This window comes from Balaenoptera physalus (genome assembly GCF_965194825.1).
Source record: "Balaenoptera physalus genome assembly, chromosome: 11".
NCBI classification, from domain to species: domain Eukaryota; kingdom Metazoa; phylum Chordata; class Mammalia; order Artiodactyla; family Balaenopteridae; genus Balaenoptera; species Balaenoptera physalus.
This window is the reverse complement of record NC_138896.1, coordinates 37,203,251-37,229,325: the sequence shown is the minus strand read 5'-3', so window position 1 is coordinate 37,229,325 and position 26,075 is coordinate 37,203,251. Positions and strand designations below refer to the sequence as shown.

The following is a 26,075-nucleotide window of genomic DNA, read 5'->3' as shown; positions in this document are numbered from 1 at the left end:
CTAGTCTTCCCACCCTGCTTCATTATGTACTTCAAAATGAGTGGTGACAATTACCGTGGACCTTTTGGGTTCTCTGGAAACAATAACCAGCACAGTAATTAATGTCTTGGTCTTACGCTGGTGGAAGAAAAGAAATGCTAGCATATGTCATACTGAAGGTCGTTTAGGATCAGTGTTGACTTTCTGTCCGTATATTTTACCAGAAAGCTATCATCAGGACCGTTTGGGGAAGGATATGATTTTCTTTTTTTCCTGTGGCATATTCGTAGAGTTGTAATACTAGAAGGTGCCTTAGAAATCATTTAGTTTATTCTCTTCCTTTTATCTTTGAGTTAACCTTAAAAATGGTAGGGCTTTGTCCCAGCTTTGTCTGTTACTCATTGTTATCTCATTCTCTGAGCCTTCATTTCTTATACTTAAAATGGGGGTAATAATACTTAACCTAGCTTATAGGTTTTTTAGGATTAAAATGCACAAAAAATGCCTACTAGCATGTATCTTGCATGTAGTAAGTGATCAACAAATGTTAGATTTTATGGCGTACCCGTTATATGATCTATGGTATATGGAAAAGCCAAAAGAAGTAGAAAAATTATACAGAAAAACTAAAAGAAGTAGTTGAAATTCAAGTTAAATATGCTGTATACCCATAAACAGAGTTTAAAAAAAATTGTGGTTAAAAATACATATAACACAAACTTCATCTTTTTAACCATTTTAAAGTGCACAATTCAGTGGCATTTAGTACATTCACAGCATTGAACCATCATTACTCTCTACTTCCAGGACATTTTCATCACTCCAAAAGGAAACCTGTACCCATTAAGCAGTCACTCCCTCTTTCCCCCTCTTTCCAGCCCTTGGCAACTACTAATCTGTTTTCTGTCTCTCTGGATTTGCCTATTTTGTATAACTTCATATGAATGGAATCATACAGTTTGTGTCCCTTTGTGTCTACTTCTTTCACTTTGTGTGTTTTTAAGGTTCATCTGTGTTGTAGCATGTATCTGCATTTCATTTCTTTTTATGGCTGAATAATAAACCATTGTGTGGTTTTATACCATAATTTGTTTATACATTCATCAGTTGATGGACATTTGAGTTCTGAACCTTTTGGTGATTGTGAATAATGCTGCCACAAACATACGTGTGCAAGTTTTTGTTTGAACACTTGTTTGCAGTTCTTTTTGGTAAATGCCTATGAATAGAATTTCTGGTTCATGTGATAATTCTATATTTATCTTAATTGAGGAACTGCCAAACTTTTCCACAGTGGCTGTACCATCTTACATCCTACCAGCAATGCATGAGGGTGAGGGTTCCAATTTCTTCATATCCTGGCCAAAACTTTTAAAAAAATTATAGCCATCCTATTAGGTGTGAAGTGTATCCCATTATGTTTTTTTTTTTTTTAAAGATTTATTGATTGATTGATTGATTGCTATGTTGGGTCTTCGTTTCTGTGCTAGGGCTTTCTCTAGCTGCGGCAAGTGGGGGCCACTCTTCATCGCAGTGCGCGGGCCTCTCACTATCGCGGCCTCTCTTGTTACGGAGCACGGGCTCCAGACGCGCAGGCTCAGCTGTTGTGGTTCACGGGCCCAGTTGCTCCACGGCATGTGGGATCCTCCCAGACCAGGGCTCGAACCCGTGTCCCCTGCATTAGCAGGCAGATTCTCAACCACTGCGCCACCAGGGAAGCCCCCCCCATTATGTTTTTTGTGTTGTTGTTAGATTTTTTAAAAAACTAGTTTTAAGTGTACACCATAATGTATATATAATGTATACAGTGCAAAATGATCATCACAAGTCTAGTTAACATCTGTCACCTTACATAGTTACCAAAAAAAAATTTTTTTTTCTTGTCATGAGAACTTTTAAGATCTACTCACTTGGCAACTTTCAAATATGCAATATATTATTATTAACTATAGTTGCCATGCTGTTCATTACATCCTCATGACTTATTTATAACTGGAAGTTGTACCTTTTGCCCCTTTCACTCATTCGTCTAACTTCTACCCTCTCACCTCTGGCAACCACCATTCTGTTCTCTTTGTCTATGAGCTCAGTTGTTTTTTTAAATTCAACATGTAAGTGAGATCATATGGTGTTTATCTTTTTCTCTCTGACTTACTTCACGTAGCATGCCTTCAAGGTCCATCCACGTTGCAAATGGCACGATTTCATTCTTTTTTATGGCTGAATAATATATTCCATTGTATATTCTTTTTTTATTCATTCATCCATTGATGTACACTTAAGTTGTTTCCATATCTTGGCTATTATAAATAGCTGCAGTGAACATGGGGGTGCATATATCTTTCTGAGTTAGCTTTTTTGTTTTCTTCAGATAAATACTTCAGAAATGAAATTGCTGGATCCTATGGGAGATCAATTTTTAATTTTATGAAGAACCTCCATACTGTTTTCCATAGTGGCTGCACCAATTTATATTCCCACCAATAGTGTACAAGGGTTCCTGTTTCTCCACATCCTCACAAACACTTGTTATTTGTTGTCTCTGTGATAATTACCACTCTAACAAGTATAAGGTAGCAACTCGTTGTGGTTTTGATTTACATTTCCTTGCTGGTTAGCGATGTGGAGCATTTTTTCATGTACCTGTTTCCATCTGTATGTCTTCCTTGGATAAATGTCTGTTCAGATCTTTTGCCCATTTAAAAATCAGATTTTAAAAAAATATGAGATGTATGAGCTGTTTATATATCCCACTTGTTTATTTTTGCTTTTGTTGCGTTTGATGTCAGACTCCAAAAAATTATTGCCAAGACCTATGTCAAGGAGCTTACCACCTATGTTTTCTTCTAGGAATTTCATGGTTTCAGAATTTACATGCAAGTCTTTAGTGATATATCCACTTTGCCCACTTGGTTGAGAATTTTTATCATAAATGGATGCTGAATTTTGTCAAATGCTTTTTCTGCATCTACTGAGATGATCATATGATTTTTATCCTTCATTTTTTTAATATGGTGTATCACATTGATTTGCACATGTTGAACCATCCTTGCATCCCAGAATAAATCCCACTTGATCATCATGTATGATCCTTTTAATGTATTGTTGAATTTGGTTTGCTAGTATTTTGTTGAGAATTTTTGCATCTACATTCATCAGGGAAATTGGCCTGTAATTTTTTTTTAAAATAAATTTATTTATTTGTTTTTATTTTTGGCTGGGTTGGGTTTTTGTTGCTGCGCGTGAGCTTTCTCTAGTTGCGGTGAGCGGGGGCTACTCTTCGTTGCGTGCATGGGCTTCTCATTGTGGTGGCTTCTCTTATTGTGGAGCATGGGCTCTAGGTGCACAGGCTTCAGTAGTTGTGGCATGCGGGCTCTAGAGCACAGGCTCAATAGTTGTGGCACACGGGCTTAGCTGCTCAGTGGCATGTGGGATCTTCCCGGGCCAGGGATCGAACCCGTGTCCCTGCATTGGCAGGCGGATTCTTAACCACAGTGCCAACAGGGAAGCCCTGTAATTTTATTTATTGTGGTGTCCTTGTCTGCTTTTGGTATTAGGGTAATGCTGGCCTTGTAAAATGGGTTTGGAAGCGTTTCCTCTTAATAATTTTTGGTAAGAGTTTGAGAAGGATTGGTATTCGGTAGAATTCACCAGTGAAGCTGTCTAGTCCTGGACTTTTGTTTCTTGGGAGGTTTTTGATCACTGATTCAATTTTATTCCTAGTAATTAGTGTGTTCATATTTTCTTTTTCTTCATGATTTAGTCTTGATAGGTTGTATGTTTCTAGGAATTTATCCATTTGTTCTAGGTCGTCAAATTTGTTGGCATCATTATGGTTTTGATTTGCATTTTGCTGACAACTAAATGACATTAGGCATCTTTTTGATGTGATTGTTGGCCATTGTATATCTTCTTTAGAGAAATGTCTCTTTAAGTCCTTTGCCCTGGGACTTCCTTGGTGGTCCAGTGGTTAAGAATTCGCCTTCCAGTGCAGGGGATGTGGGTTCAATCCCTGGTTGGGGAACTAGGATCCTACTTGCTGCGGGGCAACTAAGCCCGCACACCGCAACTACTGAACCCGCGTGCTGCAATGAAAGATCTTGCGTGCCGCAACTAAGACCCGACACAGCCAAAAAATAAACAAATAAAATATTTTAAAAAGTCCTTTGCGCCGCCCTCCCCCTGCCCCCACTGCTGGCCGCCTTTTTTTTCTCTGGCTGCGCTGCACGGCTGCGGGATCCTAGTTCCCCGACCAGGAACCTGGGCCCTTGGCAGTGAAAATGCAGGGTCCCAACCACTGGACCGCCAGGGAATTCCCTCCTTTGCCCATTTTTAAATTGGGTTATTTGTCTTTGTGTTGTTGAAAGCAGAGTCTTTTGATTATAAAATTAATTTATATACTGTCACTTGGATAAAGACCTTATTTGGAAATATAACAATAAGGGGTTGACGTTCTTTTAAAGTAACATTTTATTGCATGCTTTATTTTTATCTATTTTTTTATAGAAATGTAACTCCCTTCAATTATATAGCTTGGCCTGATGTCTTGCTCCCTGTGTCCAGTCTATACTAGCAGATAACCAAATTTATTCCTTTCCAAATTATTATTGTTTTACCTTGATTTTAAAAAAATATTTATTTATTTATTTTGGCTGTGTCCGGTCTTAGTTGCTGTGTGAGGGCTCTTCGTTGTGACACGCGGGCTTCTCTCTAGTTGTGTGCAGGCTCCGAAGCGCATGGGCTCAGTAGTTGCGGCGTGCAGGCTTAGTTGTCTGCAGTATGTGGGATCTTAGTTCCCTGACCAGGGATTGAACCCGCATTCCCTGCATTGGAAGGCGGATTCTTAACCACTGGACCACCAAGGAAGTCCCTGATTTTTTTTTTTTTTTGATTGAGTGTTTCTTTCCTAACTTTTTTGTTAACAGTTTTATTGAGGTATAATTTATCTACCATAAGATTCACCCATTGTAATTGTACAGTTTGATGATTTTTAGTAAGTTCACAGTGTGCTACCACCACTACCACATACAATTTTAGAACATTTCCATCACCCTGAAAAGTTTCCTCAGGGCTATTGGTGCTAAATTTCTTTGCCCACTTCCAGGCAACTCATTTGTTTTCTGTTTTTGTAGATTTGCCTTTACTTAATATTTCACATAAATGGCATCATAATGTATAGAACGCTAGCTTCTTTCACTGAGATGAATATTTTCAAGGTTCATCTATGTTGTAGCATGTATCCATAGGGTGTTCCTTTTTATTACTGAATAGTAGTCCATTCTATGGATAATACCACATTTCATTTATCTATTCATTAGTTGATGGGCATTTGGCTTGTTTTTAGTCTTTGGCTGTTATGAATAACGAACATTCATGTACAAGTCTTTGTGTAGACATCCTCCTTCAACTTTTTTTTTTTTTGAAAAATTTCAACCCCACAGAAAGGTTGAGATAAGTAGTATGCTGAATGTCCATATACTCTTCACCTAGATTCACTGATTGTTAACACTTGCTACCCATGCCTTACCTCTTTCTATAAATATACCTTTTCAGAACCATTTGCAGATACCATGACAGTTTACCTCTTAAATATTTCAACATGAATCTTATAAGAATGAGGACACACATTCTCATACATAACCACAGTATCATTATCATATTAAAAAAAATTATAAAGAATTTTATATCAGCTATTTTATATACATATTAAAATTTCCCCAGTTGTTCCAAAAATGTCTTCTAGAGCTTTTTTACCCCTTTTTTCTAATCCAGGATCCAAAAATGATTTTCTAGATTACATTCGGTTGTTGTTTTTCTTAGTCTCTTTTAATCTAGAATAGTTCCTCTTCCTCTCTGTTTTTCATGTCAGTGAGGTTTAGAAAAATACAGGCCAGTTATCCCACCTTTTAGCTTTGTCTCATTGCTATCTTATGATTTGGTTTTTTTTGGTTTGTTTTTTATTTTATATATTTATTTTTGTTTATTTATTTATGGCTGCATTTAATTTAAAACGTGTGTGTGTGTGTGTTCGGGTGGTAGGCTGAAGACCTTTTCTTTGCATATCTGTCAACTGATTTGAGAGCCATACACTTTTTCTTGTGTCCACCACGCAAATAATACATCATCTGTGATAGCGTAGCATATGCCTTCTGGAACTGGCCTTCTGGGCTGGAACTGTCACTCTCCTACTTACTAGCATGTGAACTTAGGCAAGTTACTTAACTTTTCTGTGCCTCAGTTTTCTCATGTGAAAGATGCTGACGATAAAAGCAATGTGTTAGTAATTGTAAAACGTATACTAGTGTGAAATGGTTAACTCATTTAAAATATCTTGCTGGTGACTGGCACACGAATGCCTAAATAAATGTTTGCTAGTTAATTGACATCCAGTTTTGGTCTCATTAATGGGGTGAGAATCTAAAGACATTTATGAAGCAATTTGAGGGCACTCTTTAGATTTTTATGATTTGTTCCTTAGTCTTTAAGTTGTCTTGCTCATGCCTAATCTGGCAGCATTGTTTTTTTTTTTAAAATAGCAACCTGTCTTTTAATCAATTCAAAGTATTCAACATAGATTTCATAGAAATAATGCTTTCTTGTTTCACTTACTCGTTTAGATAGTAACTAAACTATGTGATCACAGCCACAAATAAAATAGGTGTAGTTGTAAGGCATAGACAGATTTTGGGGAAAAAATAACAGGTTCTGCAGAAACATTCAGCTCAAATGACAGGAGTGAAAATAAACCTCTATATTGGAAAACAGCTCTGCTGGCTGAGAGAGCATTTGGCACACTAACATTGGGCGTGTTAGTCTGTTTTATGGAGGGTCTTAAGAGCACAGGTTAATATAGCCAGTTGAGTGGAGTCTTGTCAAGAAAACTGCTGTATTCTTTGAAGAAGATGCTGCTGCTGCAGACTCAGCATCTTAGGGTACCTACTGTAGGTTATTTCTTATGGGTCTGTTTTCTGCCAGATTACAGCCTTTCATCTTGGTTTTCTTGTGATGGTTTAGGTAGCATGTTTGTGAGAGGTGGCAAAGTTGTATGGCCAGGAAGATAGACTGACCCATGATTACCAAGTTCTTCTTAGAACAATTCAGCCATGCCTCAGCACAGGTCCTCAGCATTGGGAGGGGAGCTGTGCACTCTTAAGTTGAATTCTGTCAGACGGGTCCTGGGCTTCTGATATTTCCAGCAGAGTCTTAGATGGTGGATGGTACACAGAATATGCTCATTAAGTTTGTGAATGGCATCAAGTTGGGTGGGATAGGTGGCTCAATAGACAACTGGGTTAAAATTCAGAATATCTGATATTTTAGAAAAGTTGGTGAATATACATAATATGGCATTCAACAGGATTAAGACAAGATAATTTTCTTAAGGAAAGTAAATATCTGTGGAAATTCAGTATGGATGTAGGATTGGGTTTATACCAGTGGTAGTACAAAACAATCCCAAGGTGATAAGAAAACTAATTAATAAATAAGAGTCATAATGTCTTTGCATTTAAAACCATTGATAACAAGTCATATAATTGGAATGGCACTTAAAGAAAGGGCCATTCCTTCACCATATTTAGTATTTGTCACAGTGTAAGCATTAAATGAAGATCTCAGGAAAATGTTCCAGAGTGAGAAGACTGAAAAATTAGGAAATAGTCCCCATCAGAAGGTTTTAGTAAATATATAGCCTAAAAATAATGGAGAGTTTAGTAATTCTCTTATTAGATTATATATGATTGTATTATTGTGTGATCATAGATTCATAGAATGTCAGAGGTCACTGGTTTAAGTAACTCATTTTGTTTTAATGGATGAGAAAACACAAACCTGAGGTCACACATTCAAGACAGGCCCTTTCCTCTCAGGTCACTGTTCTTACCACTTACCCCTGTGGCAGCCTGTGTTTTTATTCTGATGACAAGATTATTAAGGCATTTACAATAGTAGGAAGGTTATAAAGTAAGACATTAGATATTAATGATTTTGAGGTTTGGGAGGCAGTGAAACATGACACACAAAGAAGCAGTGGAATCTCTTGTGGTCATAGAACAGGGATACTTTGTCTTATTGAGGGAGAGACAGAAAAGATGTACTCTTGAGTTTCCTTCTAGCTCTTTCTCTTTTTCTGCTGTGGGTTATAACTGCTCAGGTTGATTACATGGAGAATTTTCTTTTGCAGACTTTAGGCAATCTTGTATTTTGTGGTGAATGACTAAAATAGTCAGGAAATGGAAATTGTAAACTTTGAACTTTCTTCCTTTTCAATGAGCATTGGACTGGGAATAAGGAGAGCAGTTTCTCTTCTGCTGTCACCTTTCATCCATTTCTCATCTAGATTCATGGTAGGTGTGATCCCAACCCTTTCACCTACCCCAACCCCCACTCACCCCACCCCAAGAATATCCTGGTAGACTGATGTAATATATGCAATGTTTAGAATTTGAACAAAATGAAAGGTGCTTTTGAAGTACAAAAGACATTTTTTTGATGTCAGTGACAGTAACTTCACATTAAAAATTTTTTGTGTTTGTATATTGCTGGATATTACTTTCTCTTCCTCCATATTTAGTGGATACTCTTTTGGTTCCTGAGTCTTAACTGAATGACATGAACTGAAATGTTACATCTTGTAGATGTCTTTTTACCTAGATGTTTTCCAGCTGTTAGAAGCACCTTATGCTTTTCTTTCTTAGCTGTACAGTACCTGTGTTAGCCTGTTTAACCTTGCAGCTTGAACCCTTGTAACTATCATCTCCCAGGTTTATGTCTCATTTTCTGGCAAAGAAAGATCTAATAATAATGTGTTAGGTTTACTTTTCATCTTTTATTAAAATTACCCTGTATTTGATCTGATTTTCTTTAAATATGGATAAGTGAGTGCCTCTGTTTGCAAGCCTAAATTAATAAGAGTAGATAAATGCACACTTCACCAGGATGAAGCAGAAGTATTTGTCACTTGGGTAGGACAGGTACATATATAATTCTTCAGTAGTTTTTATGTAATGATGGTTGCAAAGATGATGGAAAATGCAAGGCTCGGTATTTTTTCTTAGAAGACGTGGTTCTTCTGTATAATTATTAACCCATTATGGAAGTTTCATAGCCAGTTAATTATTTTGATCACTATTCAGGTGAAAACACTCTGACTTCTATAAATGTAGTGTCTCCTAACCCTCACCTATTTGCAGCAGCACCATGGCTAGCCAGGAGAAAAATAAGGACAGGGAATACCTCACTGTTCTCTCTCAAATTTTCTGTTCTCAATTTAATTCTCAGGTATTTGTTCCTATATCAGATGGTTGGGAAATCTTCTGTGTATTGTTTTCAGAGCAACACAAAGAATTCCTTTTGTAATGAACCAGTAATAGTACCTAATGTGGTGTAGAATTTTAAAAATTGTTTTTTGTACCAATAATACTTTATTGAGCTGTAATTTATATACAGTAAAATTCACAATCTTATGTGTATAATATAGTGAATTTCGACAGATATATACACTTATGTAGTCACCACCAGATCAAGATACAGAGCATTTGCATCACTCCAGAAAGTACACTCCTTTGATGTACAGTTCTAAAAAACTTCTAATAAAATGGATAGGAATAACTTAAGGGAGAAGTTTAATAATCAACTCGTATGCAGTTTCTTTAGGTAACTGGACAGCAGTGAGCTTAGTCTTCTTTTTTCCCCTGCTATTTTCTCTACTACAAAAGTGAATTCTGCTGAGCATTATTTTCCTCTAATACAGGGTTTGAATTTCCTAAAATATTACGCATATTTGAAAATGAAGAGATCCAGATATAAGGCATTTCTCCATCTTCTCAATAAGAAAAAGAAGTGTTTTGGTCAACATAAATATAGAAATTTTTAGGGGCGTAGATGAAATAATTAAAATGTTAAATAGTTAATTGTAATAATTAGATATATATATTTAAAAAATCTTTTCTTTAACTTTTTCATTTTGAGATAATTTAGATTTACATGCAATTGTAAAAAAAGAATAATACAGAGAGATCTCCTATATTCTTCTCTCAGTTTACCCCAGTAGTAATTGCACATGCTTATTTAAGAATAGGTTATACTATCAAATTACATGTATTTGAATTTATTCCTAATACACATTTAAAAATATTACTTTCCCACAGTCATTTTATGAAACATTTATTTGAATGCTCCACATCTTCATAGCCATGAATGTCTTTAATATTTATTTACTGAAACCACATTTAAAGGTACTGGCCCAGTTTTTCAGTTATTTATTTCCTTACAAGTTGTTTGAGATATAGAGCATTTAAAAAATCTGTAAATGTTGCTCTCTGTAAGTTTTATCTGAAGCCACAAGAATTCATTCATATAACATTCGGAGAATTGCCATCATTTTGATGTTATTTATGATCTTCCTAACTTTCCAAGGTTTTTTATTGCATTTCTTTCTAAATGATCTTCAGAGGCCTTTTTCAGGTGGCAGCTACCTCTTGTAATTGTGACATCACATGCCAGGAATAAGTATTTAATCTGTGTTTAAATCTGTATTTTACTCCCTTTTGAAACTTGTTTGGTGTAATAACTTTGACAAAGCATCCAGCGCTAGTGTTGTGTGATGTTTTTCCAGACTTCAGTTGTTTATGCCCAGAGATGAGAACTTCCCTGTCTATGCCCAGAGATGAGAACTTCACTGTCTTGCCCCTTTCACAGAATCTGACTGGGTGGACGTCCCTGGGAGTTCAATTCCATTGGCAGGGTCTTACTCTTTTGGAATCCCAAATGCCATTCCCCTGGGCATGACTGCTTGCTTGGAGTTTTCACTTCAAGGTTTTTGGGAAGCTTTTTCTTTTTTTTCTTTCTCCCCTGTTTGTATTTAATATAAAATTATTGGTGCCTACTTCAAAAGTAAGGATTTAATTGTAAAGCAATTCCTGCTTCTTGAAGGATAATTTTAGGGAAGAAAAGCTTTCCTTATGTTTGGGCATATATGGTAAGACAGCTGCAGCCACTGTATACAATATGTGTTAGAATCGATAGGGTCATTAAGTTTCTCTTATGTGGAAAAATTATTTGCCATTTTTATTCAGTTCATTGTATTTTTTTCTCCTGCATTTCTACAAAGGATTTACGTTTTAATATTTATTCTTCTTTTTATCAGTTTATTGATGGCCATGCCTCATCTTGTTTTAATCGTTAGGTAGTGCTGGGCTAACCTTTTAGTAATGTGTACAGGGCCACAGATGATAATGTGACTTGTTTTACATCTGTATATCTTTTTAGTGCAGGGACTTAAAACACAGAAAACCAGAGGTGTATGCTAATGTCCTTCCTGTCCTTGAATTTGGGTATAAAATGTTAAGATACGGTTCATTACAGTACCCTACCTGGAATCTAAATTATTACAGTGAAATTAGCTTTTAAAGTAGCATGACCCATATTGCTTACATTCTAGCAACTAATCCCCCTAATAACAACTCCATCTTTTCCTTTGTAATATTCCCTTAAAAAGAAAACTTGGCAGATATTGTCTGAATGATTTAGAGTGATGTATAACAATTCAGACAGGCTGGATGCACTGTTGAAAGCCTCCTTTGTCATTGCCTGCTAGGATGTCATCTGTTTGAACTGGCCTTTTTCTTGTTTGCCTGGGGTTAGCAAAGAGTGACAATTTAGTAGAGTTGTTTGCTGCTTTCTAGCTGTTGTAGGAAGTTAAGACTTTCTGGCTTAACATGTATGAGGTGGCACGTGGATTGTTACTAGTCTTTAATCATCTAATCTTACTTCTAAGGTGACTGGAATGGTTTTTAGAGTGGAGGAGGCATTGTGGTTTCTTTATTCTTTCTCTTCCTTTGCATGTATACGCGCATCCCTGCCCAGCTCCCCTCTCCTTCCTCTGGATTATTAAAGGAGATTGAATTAGGAAATGTGACTCGTTGGTTTTTACAGATTGGTTTTCTTCATTAAGAAGGAAATCCCTATGTAGTCTAGGTTTTTAAAAATGTTATGATCCATGCCTTACCTAGAGAAATTTAGGGTGGAATGGCTGGAATGGCTTGGCATAGTTATGTACTGATACTTTTGTTTTTACTTTTGACTCTTCTTTATTTTTTTTGTGCCTCAGTTTCTTCCTCACTGATATGGTGACAGGGTTGTTTTCTATTTCCATATTTGTATTAAAATATTTGCCGGGGTGGGGGGGACCTGGCATGTATGCGTTTTTCGAAGTAGTGAGAGTTAGTAGTGTTGTATGAATGTCAAGAAAATGCTGTAAATAAATGTTTTTAGAATTCTCAGAAATTAGGAATGTTCTTTTAATTCCTTGAGACAAACTAGCTGGAAGATTAATTTATTTTTCGTTTAAAAAATTAATATCCTTCAGAATTAGAATTTTTTTTAATTTCAGAAGAAAACACATGATTAAAGCAGGATAACCATTTCTCCCATTAAACAAAGATTTGAAATTAATTATTTACTTAATGTTGATGGGAGTGTATTGAAAAAAAAGTACTTTCAGATGCTTTTGATGAGAGTGTAAATTGGTAGAACTCATCTGGGAAGTAATTTGGCAGTATTTACCAAATCATACTTTTTCATCTCAGTAGTTCTCCTTTTCAGAGTCAGTTTTAAAGAAAGTTATCCAGCCAAAGATCTATGACCAAAGACTTATGTCCAAAAATGCTCATTATAGCAGTATTTATAATAGAAAAAATCTGGGGAAAAGATTAAACATTCAACAGTAAGAGAGTGACTGTAGTGTTAGTATGTAATGGACTATTACAGAGCAACAAGAATATTTTTGGAGAATATTTAATGATATGGGAAATATCACTAAACATAAATATAAAATGAAAAATGAAATTTACATATTTTTATTATGTATTTTTGGTGAATTATTTGATATATACAAAAGAAAACATGCAACGTGTATGTGTTATAAAGCATACATGTGAACATACCACACAACTTTACCAGTACAGATCATGAGGGGACTTAAGGCTTTAGTTAACAAGTTTGAATTTCATACTAAGTGCAATAGGAGGACTTCCCTGGCGGCGCATTGGTTAAGAATCTGCCTGCCAATGCAGGGAACACAGGTTTGAGCCCTTGTCCAGGAAGATCCCACATGCCGGGGAGCAACAAGCCCATGTGCCACAACTACTGAGCCTGCACTCTAGAGCCTGCGAACCACAACTACTGAAGCCTCCGCGCCTAGAGCCCGTGCTCTGCAACAAGAAAAGCCACCACAATGAGAAGCCTGCACACTGCAATGAAGAGTAATCCCCTCTCGCTGCAACTAGAGAAAGCTCGAGTACAGCAATGAAGACCCAATGCAGCCAAAAAAAGAAAAAAAACTAAAATATAAATGCAACAGGAAATTGGCATTAAGAAAGAAAATAGCATGATTTAACTTAAAAAAAAAAAAAAGATTACTCTGGCTGAAATGTGGAAAATCGTTGTCAAGAGTCAAGTATGGGAGTGGGAAGACCAGTAAAACGTCATTTACAGTGGCCTACATAAGAGCATGGTGGCCAGAGTAGAAGCATTGGCAAAGGAGAGAAGTAGATAGATTTAGGTCTATTTGAAAATAGAGCCAATGGATCTTGCTCAGTACTGTGTATGAGAGACTGCAGGAAAGAGGGAAATCAAGGTTGGTGTTTTGGATATTGACTTGAGCAACTTGGAGGAAGCTGTTTGCTATTTATAAAGGTGGACAAAATGGGTCAGTGGGTTTTGGGGAATATTGAATGTTCTAGTTTGAAATGTTGTGACTGAGCTGCATGTAAAGATGTCACGTAGGCAGTTAGATGTATGAGTTTGGAGCAAGGTGAAGAGGTTTGGGATGAAGGTAAACATTTGTCAGTCTTTAGTGTATAGATATACTATTTAAGGCCATGGGACTGTGTGATATCACTAAGTTGGAAGTAGGGATAATGAGGACCCAAGTCCTGGGACCTCCAGTTATAAGGCCTGGACAGTGGAGGAGGAGCCAGCAAAGGTGGCTAAGAGGGAGCTGTTATGTGGGAGGAAAATGGGGTGGAGGGTAGGGGTAGATTTGATCTGGGACCTGAGTGACAAGGCAAAAGTAGAGAGTTTCAAGAAGGACGGATCTAGTTGAATGGTGCTGAGAGAGGGAGTAGGATGAGATCAGGGTCATAACCCTGTGTATCAGTTTTCTGGGGCTGCAAATTACCACAAATTTGATGGCTTAAAACAACAGAAATATATTCTCTTAAGTTTCTGGAGCCTAGAAGCCCCAAATCTGGCAGAACTGCCTTCCCTCCAGGGGGCTTTAGGGAAAAATCTGTTCCTTGCCTCTTTCTACTTCCAGTGGCTGCTCCAGTATTCCTGGGTTTGTGACCACATTCCTCTAGTCTCTACCTCCATTTTCACATTGCCTTCTCTCTGTGTCTTTCCAAACTTTCTTTTCCTCTCACAAAAACACTTGTAATGCCATTTAGGGCCCACCTTGATAATACAGAGTAAGCGCAAAATCTTTAGCTTAATTTTTCTGCAAAGACCTTTTCCCCAAATAAGATAAATTCCAGGAATTGCAAATTTCAGGGATTAGGATTTGATATTTTGGGGCAGCCATTATTCAACCTACTAAACCTTGGTTTTAGAAACATGGTAGCCATTGGATATCTCAATAAGAGCAATTTCTCTGGAGCATTGGAGACATAAAAGGATCATATCTACCTTTCATGCTTGCAGCCACATAGAGAGCTCTGTTTAGTCTACCCCAAGACTGTGCAAGTTGATCACACTGCGTTTTTTGGTGGTTGTATGCCTGTGGTTAGCTTCAAGTTTTACATGTTGAACATGAGAAAGGAGCAAAGTTCTCAGAAGCCTTTGCCATTTTTTCACGTTCAGTGTTGCTGACATATGTGATCCAAGTTGGCATTACCAGTAGCTATTACTTCTATATCCAAAATCTGGTTCTTTCAGATTTTAGATGACATCTCTGTTTTGATTAATAATATCAATATTTGTATTATTTCTTTTGTAACCTGATTGATAACTGTGTTGCTGAAAAGTTCTTACTCAGAAAGTAGAATAGATGTCATCTAGGTAATATATAGGTGTAGCGGGCATTTAAAATACATCAACCATCTGAAGAGAGATAATGGCAAGTCGAAAAAATTGCTATTGTATTTTGCCGTTTTTTCTTACCAGCTTTGTGAAACACAGATGTTAAAACTGGCACACTTGGTGCTCAGCTGCCCTCAGTAATTCTCTGCAGGCTTTCCATGATTCCTGCTGGATCATGGGGAGCAGCGGAGGATAAACAAGTTATCTCTGGCTCTCTGTGGCACTGCATGGGCAAGAGATAGCGACCACATCAGGAAGAGGCCTTCCTCCCTGGGGGTAGTTCCAGCAACAAAGGAATTCCTTCATCCCCAGTTCTTCCTTGAGTTGGAACTGAAATGACTGGCAGCCTTGGGTCGCTTCCCTGTGTATATATATATGTGTATTTGGAGGGTCGGGCAGTAGTTGTGCTTCCTCCAGATTAAAGGCTTTACTTTTTCCAGGAGCTGCCTTGATGACCATAGATTAAATCTTGGTTGTGGGACCATTCTCCCAAACCACCAGAGTGTGTTCATCTCAACTTCTGTATTGAGGCAGAGGCCCTAGTTTGGCATGGTGAAAAGAACACAGGCTTAGGAATTAGACCAGGTTCATCTACTTACTAGTTCTGTAACTTTGGCAAGTTATATACCCTCTTGGAGACTCAGTTTCCTCATTGGTAAAATGGGGTCGAAGGCATGTGCTATTATGCTTACCACGTGGTAGGCTTGTAATAAATGTTAGATGCCACTGTTAATACATCTCTTTGTTTTTTTCATTTTTATTCACTTTGTTGATACTTAAATTTCCTTACTGCCTTTGATGTCTTTATATTAAGCAGAGTCCTAAAGAAAGATCCACCTGTTAACATAGCATCTCTTTTGGGAAAGAGAACTAGTGATCCCTTCCTGCCTCCTCTCCCACCCCCCCTCCTCATTTTATCACCCTATGACAATTACTGACAGTTAGATCTTGGGTCCCAGTACATTGGAAGACAGTCATAGTCATCAGGGAATACTTCCCGAGGGAGGCTTTCATTAATTGTTAAATTTACTGTGGAGGGCAGAAGATTGTTACCATATTCCATGTGTCGGAGTGGCTCTGGGAAGACTCAGATTTTGGGAGGGGAGTTGCTGAGGAATGATGCTGTAGATAGGTCAGTTTACTCAAAGAGTATTCTAGGAGGCTTTTGTAGTTAGGGTGGCCTTTGGAGTTAGCTCAGACCTTAGGTCAGATACCTCTGCAGTTAGTTCCCCAGCTGTGTGACCATGGGCAAGCTGCTCACCTGTTAAATGGGGATGACTATGTCCTTGATTTCGAAGACCACTCAATTTAATAACACCTTGGAAGGAGGTGGTGGAAACATTTCCTCATAAAATTATTCATCACTTGTAGCCAGTGGTATGATATTTCCTGGTTGTAGAAATGTTTATGTGATTTTTTTAAACGGTGTATTTTAGAAACAAAGAGATCTGGTAATGCCCAGTCTCAGGGATGTTGGGAAGATTAATAAGATAATGTATGTTAAGTGCCCATCCAGGTTAGTACTCAGTGAATTGTAGTTATTATTAACAGATGAAAGGACATGAAAAATAATTTGACTGGGAACATCTGAAGAAAGAATTTTAAATGGCAAGGTCATAATATGACCAGGATCTGAAATTGGACTAGAATGAGGGGAAAGAGGACAAAAGGTCAAGTAATGTTATAGAGGTAATTGAGTGTGTAAATAAAGAGCAAGTTTTACCTCTTTACAGACAAAATTTTCCCTTTTTTTAGTGATGAGTCTGTGGTGTATGTTCTAATGTAAACAGAGGGAATGTGGCAATCATGTGGGATAAATTCACTCCTCTGTTATCTTCTGGGCATATTACAGTATTCCTGAACTTGCCCCATATAAGCTGCTAGTCACAAAAAATAAAGCATTGACTAACTCACAGATAACAAACAAAAAAGCATTTTATTTTTGTTGTTTTGTTTTTGTTTTGTTGTGGGGGAGGGTGGCTGGCTGGTTAGGGACGGACGTCTCATTAGTTTATTAGGTCAGTTGCCTGGCCAGGAAATTCTTTGCCTATGTTTCAAACATCTTTATGTTTTGATTAGAGTGATAACTGAATTTTTAGCTCTTCTTTCTTTTCTTTCTTTCTTTTTGCCCCAGGTCCAGCAAGACTATGAACCTCTGTTCCAAATGCTTTGCTGGTAAGTGCAGAAAAAGGGTTTTAAATTTATTTTTAATTTTCTTCTTTTGGTTGTTTTCAAGACTGTCTAAATTATTTTAAGACTGTCTACCCTTTTTTGGGTTTATGCATGGGGTTTTATTTGCTTGTGTGTGAAAGCAGTTTCTCGTCACTAAGTTGCTTCATATACTTGCTAAGGACTGTTGAAACAGTCTTCCCTGAGTGAAATGAAATCTTGTGTGTACTTGTACCAAACAAACTTTCCTCAGTTTACAGTTGTTGGCATATAGTGGAATTGTAAACACTCGTGTTGTAGCAGGGTAAAATATATATGTTCATTTCTGATCTTGATTTGAATGATTAATGGTGAATGTTGCTTTTACCAATGAGAATACAAGAGAAAGAATATTTTCATGTTGGAGTCAGGAAGAGAATAATGCTGAATTAGGCTTTCTAATCCAATCCCTCAATGAAATCACCTTGGGTAAGTCACTTAATCTCTTTGGGCATTAGATTCATCATTTGTAACATGAAGGGCTTAGGCTTGATGTTTGCCACAAGGGCCTTTTCCACCCCCTAAACGCTGATTGGTTGACTCCTTGAATTATATGACTCCTTCGTGAAGTTAAAACCTTCAGGTGTTTTTTTTTTTTTTAAAGAACTTCACATCTAATGATCTTATGTAAAATAACTAAGTCTTGCTAATTGGGATATGTTTAAGTTTCATTCTTTATTACTTTTTATTACTTTATTGTTTTGTCTAAGACAAACCTGGACACAAGTTAAAGTGGTAAGGACAGATTTTAATCAGTAATATACCGCTGCAGTAGGGAAGAGGGGACTTGTGCAGAGAGAAATGGACATTTTAAAGGGAGGATGAAGGAGTAGGGGAGGGGTTGCTGGCTTGGCTCAGTATAATCAGGGGAGTAGAAAAATTACAAAGGATTGGTTATTGTAAATGAGACTGGCAGTGTCTGTTAGTTGACAATTATTGACGTTAGGAAAGTTAGGATTTTATCCTCCTACAGAGACAGAGATTGAGGCCCTGTTCTTCCTGATGATTACATTTAAAGGAATGGCTTTCATGTCCTTGAGAAAGACACTCCTGAGTGATTGAGTTGTAGGAGATACACATACATCTCAAAGGGACAGAGGAAGGGTTCACAATTTTAAACTGCTTTTAGTAAATGCTCTAAGATAGGGTAGTCAGGGGCCTATAGTCAGCTGTTTGTTGGAACAGATCTTAAATTCTTTTGGCAGCTTTGAGCTTTCTCAGACAGGCACTTTAAGAGGGACTAGGATCACCCTAGGGAAGGGGCCTTAAGCTGTTTGAAAACTGTGTTAGTGGTTGTTTAAATCTGTTAATGTGGGGGGATATGAGTGTATGAAATCATTTGTGTTGGGAGTCGGTAGTTTTTATAGATCAAGGTTGAGGCCTGGTTGAGAAGAGGGCTCAGAGGAGCCTGGCTGGAATTTGGTCAAGGAGAGAATCTTTGTCAGTTTTCATCTTCTATTCATTGTGCTATTTGGACAAGGAAATGATCATAGTGTAAGCTTTAGACCTTTATATTTATGCCAAAACTAGGGGATAGGTTGGATGGAGTTGGGAGGGTTGGGGAAGCTGGCAGTTTGTATCTGTTAAAGGTCTGGAATTTGTCAGATACTTTAGGTTTTTAAAAGAAAAAGTACTGGTAAGTTTGGTTCTTATCCAACTTTTAACAGAATCTCTGCCATGTTAAGTGAATGTATTGTGCTTTTCTTACTTTGCATATCTACAATTACAGATAGGAAGGAATGCTTCCTCACTGGTGAGAGTTTATATGTATGTGTAGCAAAGATGAAGTAGCAGTGAGAGAAAATGTATGTTGTGTGTGTGTCTCCACGTAGAACTAGTTCCCCCTGATGATTCAGTAGAGCGTGGCTGTGGGAGACGCCAGGCACCTGTGAGTCAGGTGGCTCACATCAGATACTCAAAGAACTGTCTCATGTCCCTAAATAAATATAAAGTTTAAAAAAGTATCAGCGAAGGTAGTTCAGCCATGGTCTTTGCATTTCTTTGGACTTGTTACAGTTTTATTTTCTATGGTTATCATTATTTATTGTATCTCTGGTGGTCTGTGTCCATTGACTCTTTACACAGCTTAGTTATTTTTGCTTTTAAAAATATTAAGAGGATATTTTCAAGTGTGTAAAGAAAATACTCTCTCCTTTCTTCTTTATCTTTGCCCCCACACTCCTGATTTCCCCAACATCAGTTGAAAGGAATGATTTGTAAATAACGTCCTGCTTGCTGAAGCAGCATTTGGTGTTCTTTTTGAAATTCAAGAGAAAAAAGATCATTGAACTTTAGAGATACATTTGTGTATTTTGTCTCTCTATGAAGATAGGGAGAATATAGAAGTGCATTGTAGCAGAGGCATGAGATGTGAAAGACAACATGAAGATTGCTTTGGCCAAAGCCACTGTGATTTTAAATAGTCTTTTAAAGTGTATCATAAAGTGTACAATGTACTTTAAAAGGTGGAAAAATTACTTTAAAAATAGCTATTGTGTACCATTAGGTAAAAGAGATTTTTCAGGATTCCTTTTTAAAACTGTGTGGTGGAAAAGTGAGTTTGTCGTAACTTGTTTACATGAAATTGAATGAAATGAGTAAAAACATGTTTAAAGTCTTGTCTAGTTTTGGCTTTTCTACCCCCTTTATAATATTCTACCTGTCATGCTATTCTGTTTTTCATTAAACATTTCATATTGTTTTTCGTATGACTTTACTAAAAGAATCAGTAAATATCTATATATCTATAATAGAAAGGAACAAAATTTCATGACATGGTACTAATAGTTATATTAGGGTGATATAAACACTTACTGGTCGAAACACTACTTTTTAATGCAGTTTTTCAAACTGTGGGTCTTGTGATTCATTAGCGGGTAGAGAAATCAATTTAGTGGGTCATGATCCACAATTAAAAATTGATTACAATAGAAAACAGTCTGAATGCGTCACAGATACTAAGGATAAGTATTGTTTGTAAACCTTTTGTTTGAGTTACACGTTATTTTCATTTATATATGTAATGGGTTGTGATGTAAATATATATTACTGTGGAGTATGGTTTAAAAAGTTTAAAACCACCAAATTGCAGAAATTCATTGGAAAGCCATTGAGTTACTTGAGATCTCATTTTCTTTGCAGAATAGGGCATATTTCCTTTCTGTCTTTAGGCAAGGTGTTAACCAACTGATTTCTTGTGATCTTTGTTCATTCTGAGCTATTGACTAATTTGGATTATACGATTTTCTGTGTGAAAGCATGAACTAATCCCGATCGCCTACAGCTGTGTTAAGATATATGAAAGGTCAACCATAGCATCTAAAGGGTGGTCTTGCCTCTTACGGCCATAGAAATGCCTGGGGTATTATTTTCTGTTTGAGTGCAAACCCAATTTTTGAATTTGTGAGTTTTAGATACCAACCGGTCTGGATATTTAGGGACATTTAGTACCAAGTTCACAACAACCTCCTGTACTACTGTATTGAAGCCCAGCTATCATAAAGCAGTGCTTTTCACAGAATGGGTTTGCTAAATAAAAGTATGTATGACAGAAACATCAAACAGGATGACCACAAGGTGGGGAAGGCAGAAATTTTAAAGAACTGACTGAAGTAACACCTCTAGCAATGTGGCATTATCTCTACCACCCTTGGAAATGCTTGCTGTGGGGGACAGAGGAGTCTGGTCACTAGGAAGTAGCTATAATCCATAGACCATACTTTATACTTTATAAGGGAGTGAGCGTGAAGATAGGTCCCAAGGGATGGAAGATTCTTTGAGTAGCACTGATGACAGATGCTTATCAGAAGACAAACTTAACAAGTGCTCAGTGTAAAAAGAATCAGTTTGGTCTTGTGGACTTTTAGACTGTATGTATATGGTTTTTAATAATTTTCAGCAATTTCTATAAAAAACAGACACTAAAATGTCTGTTATTTATTGACAGAAGTATTTCATTGAGAAATCAAATTAAGCAATTTCTTTTTAAACTATAGACATGATCTGAACATACTGTTCCATTTAAGCCTAACTTTTAGGAAACTTGCTCTTCCATGATTCACATAAAATTGGAAAAATAAGGGAGGGATGATTATTCACAGTGCAAGAAGGTTGTTTTTTTTAACTTTTTACAGAATGTTTCCTTTAAAAAGGAATACTTTTAATGCATTACTATGTCGATTTATACAAAGACAAGAATAAGACTAGAAGAACTGAAGTGTGAGGGGTCTCTTGTCAGTTGAAGATTAATTAAAGCAGATAAAACATCTCTTAAATTAGAAGCTAATGGTTATTTTTCTGAAAATTAGTTTCAGTGTAACTTTTCAAATATGTGTATTTCTTAATGGAAAGATAGTTAAGCAAGCTTACCTTTGTTTCATGGTTAGTTGTACCTTGTGCCTTGTTAGTGGTGAAGAATATTGCAATGAATAAAGAAAATGATACATGTCATGTAGGAAGCATATTCTAGTAATGACTGTAGAGCTAACTGTGTACTTGGTTTTGTAGGAATCTGTTTTCAGGTACCCATTCAAATGAGTAATCTTAGATGTTGGGTTCTGATATTTAACATTGGAGAGAAATATGTTTATGAATGAATATATTTCTGTTACTAGCCTTTGTCAGCTCGAGAAAATTATTAATTTTGTATAGTAATTTCATCTTCACTTTTATTATTTCTTGATATTATCTTATTGTTTTAAACTTAAAATGGACTTTCGAGAGGCTTTAAGGGATCGAAATAGCTAGTATTAAAGCAAAATTTCATTTTCCTCATTGCTGCATACTTTGTGTCCAATCTGAAAATTACCAAGCTTGTTCATTGCTGTTTAATCTTCTATATAAATCCAAAGTGATTATTGAATAATAGAGTTTTGTAATTTATACTCTTAACATGCCATTAGGTTGTTTGGGATTTTTTTCCCTTTTAAAGATAACATAGGGACATTAATTAAATGCTGATAAATAACATAGGGACATTAATTAAATGCTGATTGAAGTACGTGTTGTATATTGTTTTTAGTTAGACAACACATTATATGTATATAGTTGCATGGAATAAAGCTGGGTGAAGGTACGTGAAAAATTTAATTTTGGTAGTCTCAGAGTAGGAGTATTTGGGGGGATTTTAATTAATTTTGATTTTGTATGTTGAGACTTTTATTATTAATTAATTGTAAACATTATAAATTTTTAAAAAGTAAAGTGCATTCTACATATGTGTGACAGACTCCAGAAGTGGTTAGTTTCATTCTGGAATGAGCAAAATAAAGTTGGCTGTAGCTAGCAGCATAGGGAATCTCAATGTTGATTGACATCCAGGGTAAGTGATACAGCAATGGTGGGCATAAGATGGAATGGTAAACCAAATGCAAACATTTTTCCTTGAGGTGACTTGAGTTTCATGGTAATTTCCAGAACAGGGCAACATTCCCATTTCATAACAAGTAAACTAAAATGTTTCCTCATAAACCTGGAACTCTTACTGCTTTGGAGTTACATTCTAATTTCCTTTCTGCTTCCATTTCCTGTTAGAAGTTTGGACTAGAAGTGGCCTGATTCTAGTCACTTTTGAAAGGGAAGAATTATAGGTTAGAGCTGAATTTTGAGGATCTGCAGGAAGAGGAACAGAGTGAATCTGAAAATTTTAAGCACTTCTTGTAATGCATGTTTCCTTGTAGAAATTGTGGGAACCCCATATCCATTAGTAAAATAGTGTAAAACAAAACACCCACTCTAATGAGTCATTTTATAGCATGGTGAGGTTTGGGCAGTATAGTAGAATCTGTATGCTTGTCATACCTTGATTATTCAAATCACTTTTTCCCAGAAGAAAGGCAGCTGCTGCTCTTAAAATGAAGCATTTGAATAGGGTATTTATGTCTTTGTAATTCTGTTAACTTCATTACTGTTGTATACTCTCTGATTTCTTTAAAGCCGAAAAGTCCAAGTAAGATTACTCAGGTATAACACACATTGTCATGTATTTGTTAAAAAGTGACAGTTCAGCTTATCAGATTCTCTGAACCATTTTATGTCCATTGGTGGGTGGGTGTCTGGTGTCGGTGTCTGTAAATTCAAAATATTATAGTAAGTAGTATAATAAACGTCCACAAGCCAACCCAGAATTAACGAACGTTTTGTCGTTTTTTTTTTTTTTTTTTGCTTTATAACGTATTTTAAAAGGGAACTAAAATCTTATAGGTTTCTTTTACCCCAGTCATCCTCTTTCTACCTCGGAGATAATCATTATCTTTTTTATCTTTATATTTATACTTTTTACTATGAATAGGTATTTATATAAACAGTGTATGATTCTGTTTTTAATATGTATAAGTGGTTTGTTACAGTATTTATTCTATAAACTTTTATTTTTTTAAATAATGCTTTTAGAAACTAATCATGTTGGGACTTCCTGGTGCGCAGTGGTTAAGACTCCGCGCTCCCAATGCAGGGGGCCTGGGTTCGATCCCTGGTCAGGAAACTAGATCACACATGCATGCCACAACTATGAGTTCACATGCCACAACTAAGGAGCCCACGAACCGCAACTGAGGAGCCCGCCTGCTGCAACTAAGAGCCAGCGCAACCAAATAAATAATAAAATAAATAAAATTAAAAAACAGAAGAAACGAATTATGTTGACACATGTTGCTGTAGTTCATGTTAACTATTATAATATTCTATTATAACAAATGTCTTAATTTACCCAAACAGTCTTAGTTTATGCTTTTTATATCAGTGAAATTAATAACATCCCTTTGTACTCCTCCTCAGTGTCCCAGTTTGGTTGATAAATTATTGGTCACCTTCATTATACATGCTCCAGTTTATCTAGTCCTCTGTTTGATGGACATATAAATAGTTTTCAACTACTGTTTTTATACCACAGTTTTAATAACCTCATGTTTTCTCTATTTTTTTTTTTTAACACTTGCTTGAATATGTTGAGACTGTTTCTGTATTAGAAACCCTGTTCTTTGTGGTGTAGCTTCCTTGCTCTGAAATGAAAGCAACTCAGAGGCAGCAGGTCCTTAACTGATTAGCAAAGCTGAACTCTGGCAGCCCTTTCTGACCTCTTAGTCTATAGTACTTTGCTGTCTTACTAATAAGCATTCTTAAATTGTGTGGTTAATTATTATGCTAGTCAGGATAAATGAAGCAGTGTGTTGAAGATGATGTTGTTATGGAAATTATGTCAAAAATAATTTCTGCATTTCTAATGGGAAACAAAATGCTCAGTGCTTTAAGTAGCAGAAAGGCAACTTTTTTTAGGCCTTAAGTAGAAAAATTGTGACCGTGTGTCATTCATTCTTAAGTGGAAGAAATTTAATAGTCATTGAGTCTTTTAAGATAGTTTGGCTCTGTTATTTGGCTTTATTTCTGCCCACATATTGGTCTAAAGCTGTGGTCTCTGTAACGGTGCACAGGATTGTCCATTGAGGCATAAAGAGAAGATGTTAGAATTTCTACTAATACTTACTTTTGTCATTCTTTAAAAATTGTTGGTTCTTACAGTGTATATAATCTTATTGCTGTTAGTTTCCCGGAGTTGCCATAACAAATTACCACAAATTTGATGGCTTAAGACAACGGAAGTTTATCCTCTCAGAGTTCTGGAGGCCAGAAGTCTGAAATCAAGATATCAGCAAGCAGGGTTGGTTCCTTCTGAAGGGTCTGAGAGAGAATCCATTCCATGTCTCTCCTAGCTTTTGGTTTCTGCCAGCAATCCTTGGCATTCCTTGGCTTGAAGACACATTACTCCAGTCTACTTTTATTTTCACATGGCTTTCTCTCCTGTGTGTCTCTGTCTTGTCTAAGGATGAGTGTCATTGGGTTTAGGGCCCACCCTCATGTAGGGTGATCTTATCTCAAAATCCTTAATTATATTTGCAAAGATCCTTTTTCCAAATAAGATTACATTCACAGGTTCCAGGTGGACTTTTTTGGGGGGAGGGGGTGGTTTTGTGAGGGGACACACCATTTAATCCACTTCAGGAGTATATAACTATTTTTAAAACAAAAAGACATGTGAGAGGTATGTGCTCAAATTTTAAACTGAGGGTGTTCCTCTGTGAAAGAGGCTTGGAGATCCCTAGTCCTGAGACCTGCTTAGGTTAGATGTGGTTGGCCCCTTTTCATGTAATAAAGTCAGCCCTCTACGACATGAGAAGTGACGAGTTCAATGCTAATGTTTCATGTTCTCAGTCTAATGCAACCTAAATCAAAACGATCACTTAGTTTTATGGGCTTCCTTTTAGGTTTGGTGGGAAAATGGATAGCTATCAAGTAGACTCAGGAAAGCAACATGAGGCTTTTTTTGTGCTTCACTGGTCTTGACTCCACCATGCTACAGGTACTTAGAGTAGTTTTTTTTTTTTTTGGCTGCGTTGGGTCTTCGTTGCTGTGCATGGGTTTTTCTCTAGTTGCGGCGAGAGGGGGCTGCTCTTCGTTGCGGTGTGTGTGCTTCTCATTGCGGTGGCTTCTCTTGTTGTAGAGCACGGGCTCTAGGCGCATGGGTTTCAGTAGTTGTGGCATGCGGGCTCTAGAGCGCAGGCTCAGTAACTGTGGAGCACGGTCTTACTTGCTCCACAGCATGTGGGATCTTCCCGGACCAGGGATCGAACCCGTGTCCCTTGTGTTGACAGGCGGATTCTTAACCACTGTGCCACCAGGGAAGTCCCTAGAGTAGTTTTTAATCTGGCTGTTGCCTTTGTGCTTGATTTAGAGGGTTATGATAAGGTTGCTTTTTTATACTTTTCTTGGTTATAACCCCCTTACACTTAATTCTTAGTCTGCAGAAGGGGTGGTGG

At 36.9% G+C, this 26,075-nt stretch overlaps 1 protein-coding gene across 2 annotated transcripts in view; it reads left to right on the top strand.

Moving 5' to 3' along the window:
- The window catches only part of ZFAND3 (zinc finger AN1-type containing 3), a 329,704-nt gene that overhangs the window by 102,189 nt on the left and 201,440 nt on the right, over positions 1 to 26,075 (top strand). The window contains exon 2 of one of the 2 annotated variants that reach the window (XM_082412551.1): positions 17,192 to 17,232. The exons of the other annotated variant lie outside the window; for it this stretch is intronic. Within the exon in view, the coding sequence (XP_082268677.1) occupies positions 17,192 to 17,232 (41 nt within the window). The remainder of the gene's footprint in view (positions 1 to 17,191; positions 17,233 to 26,075) is intronic. 2 annotated transcript variants of the gene reach the window in all.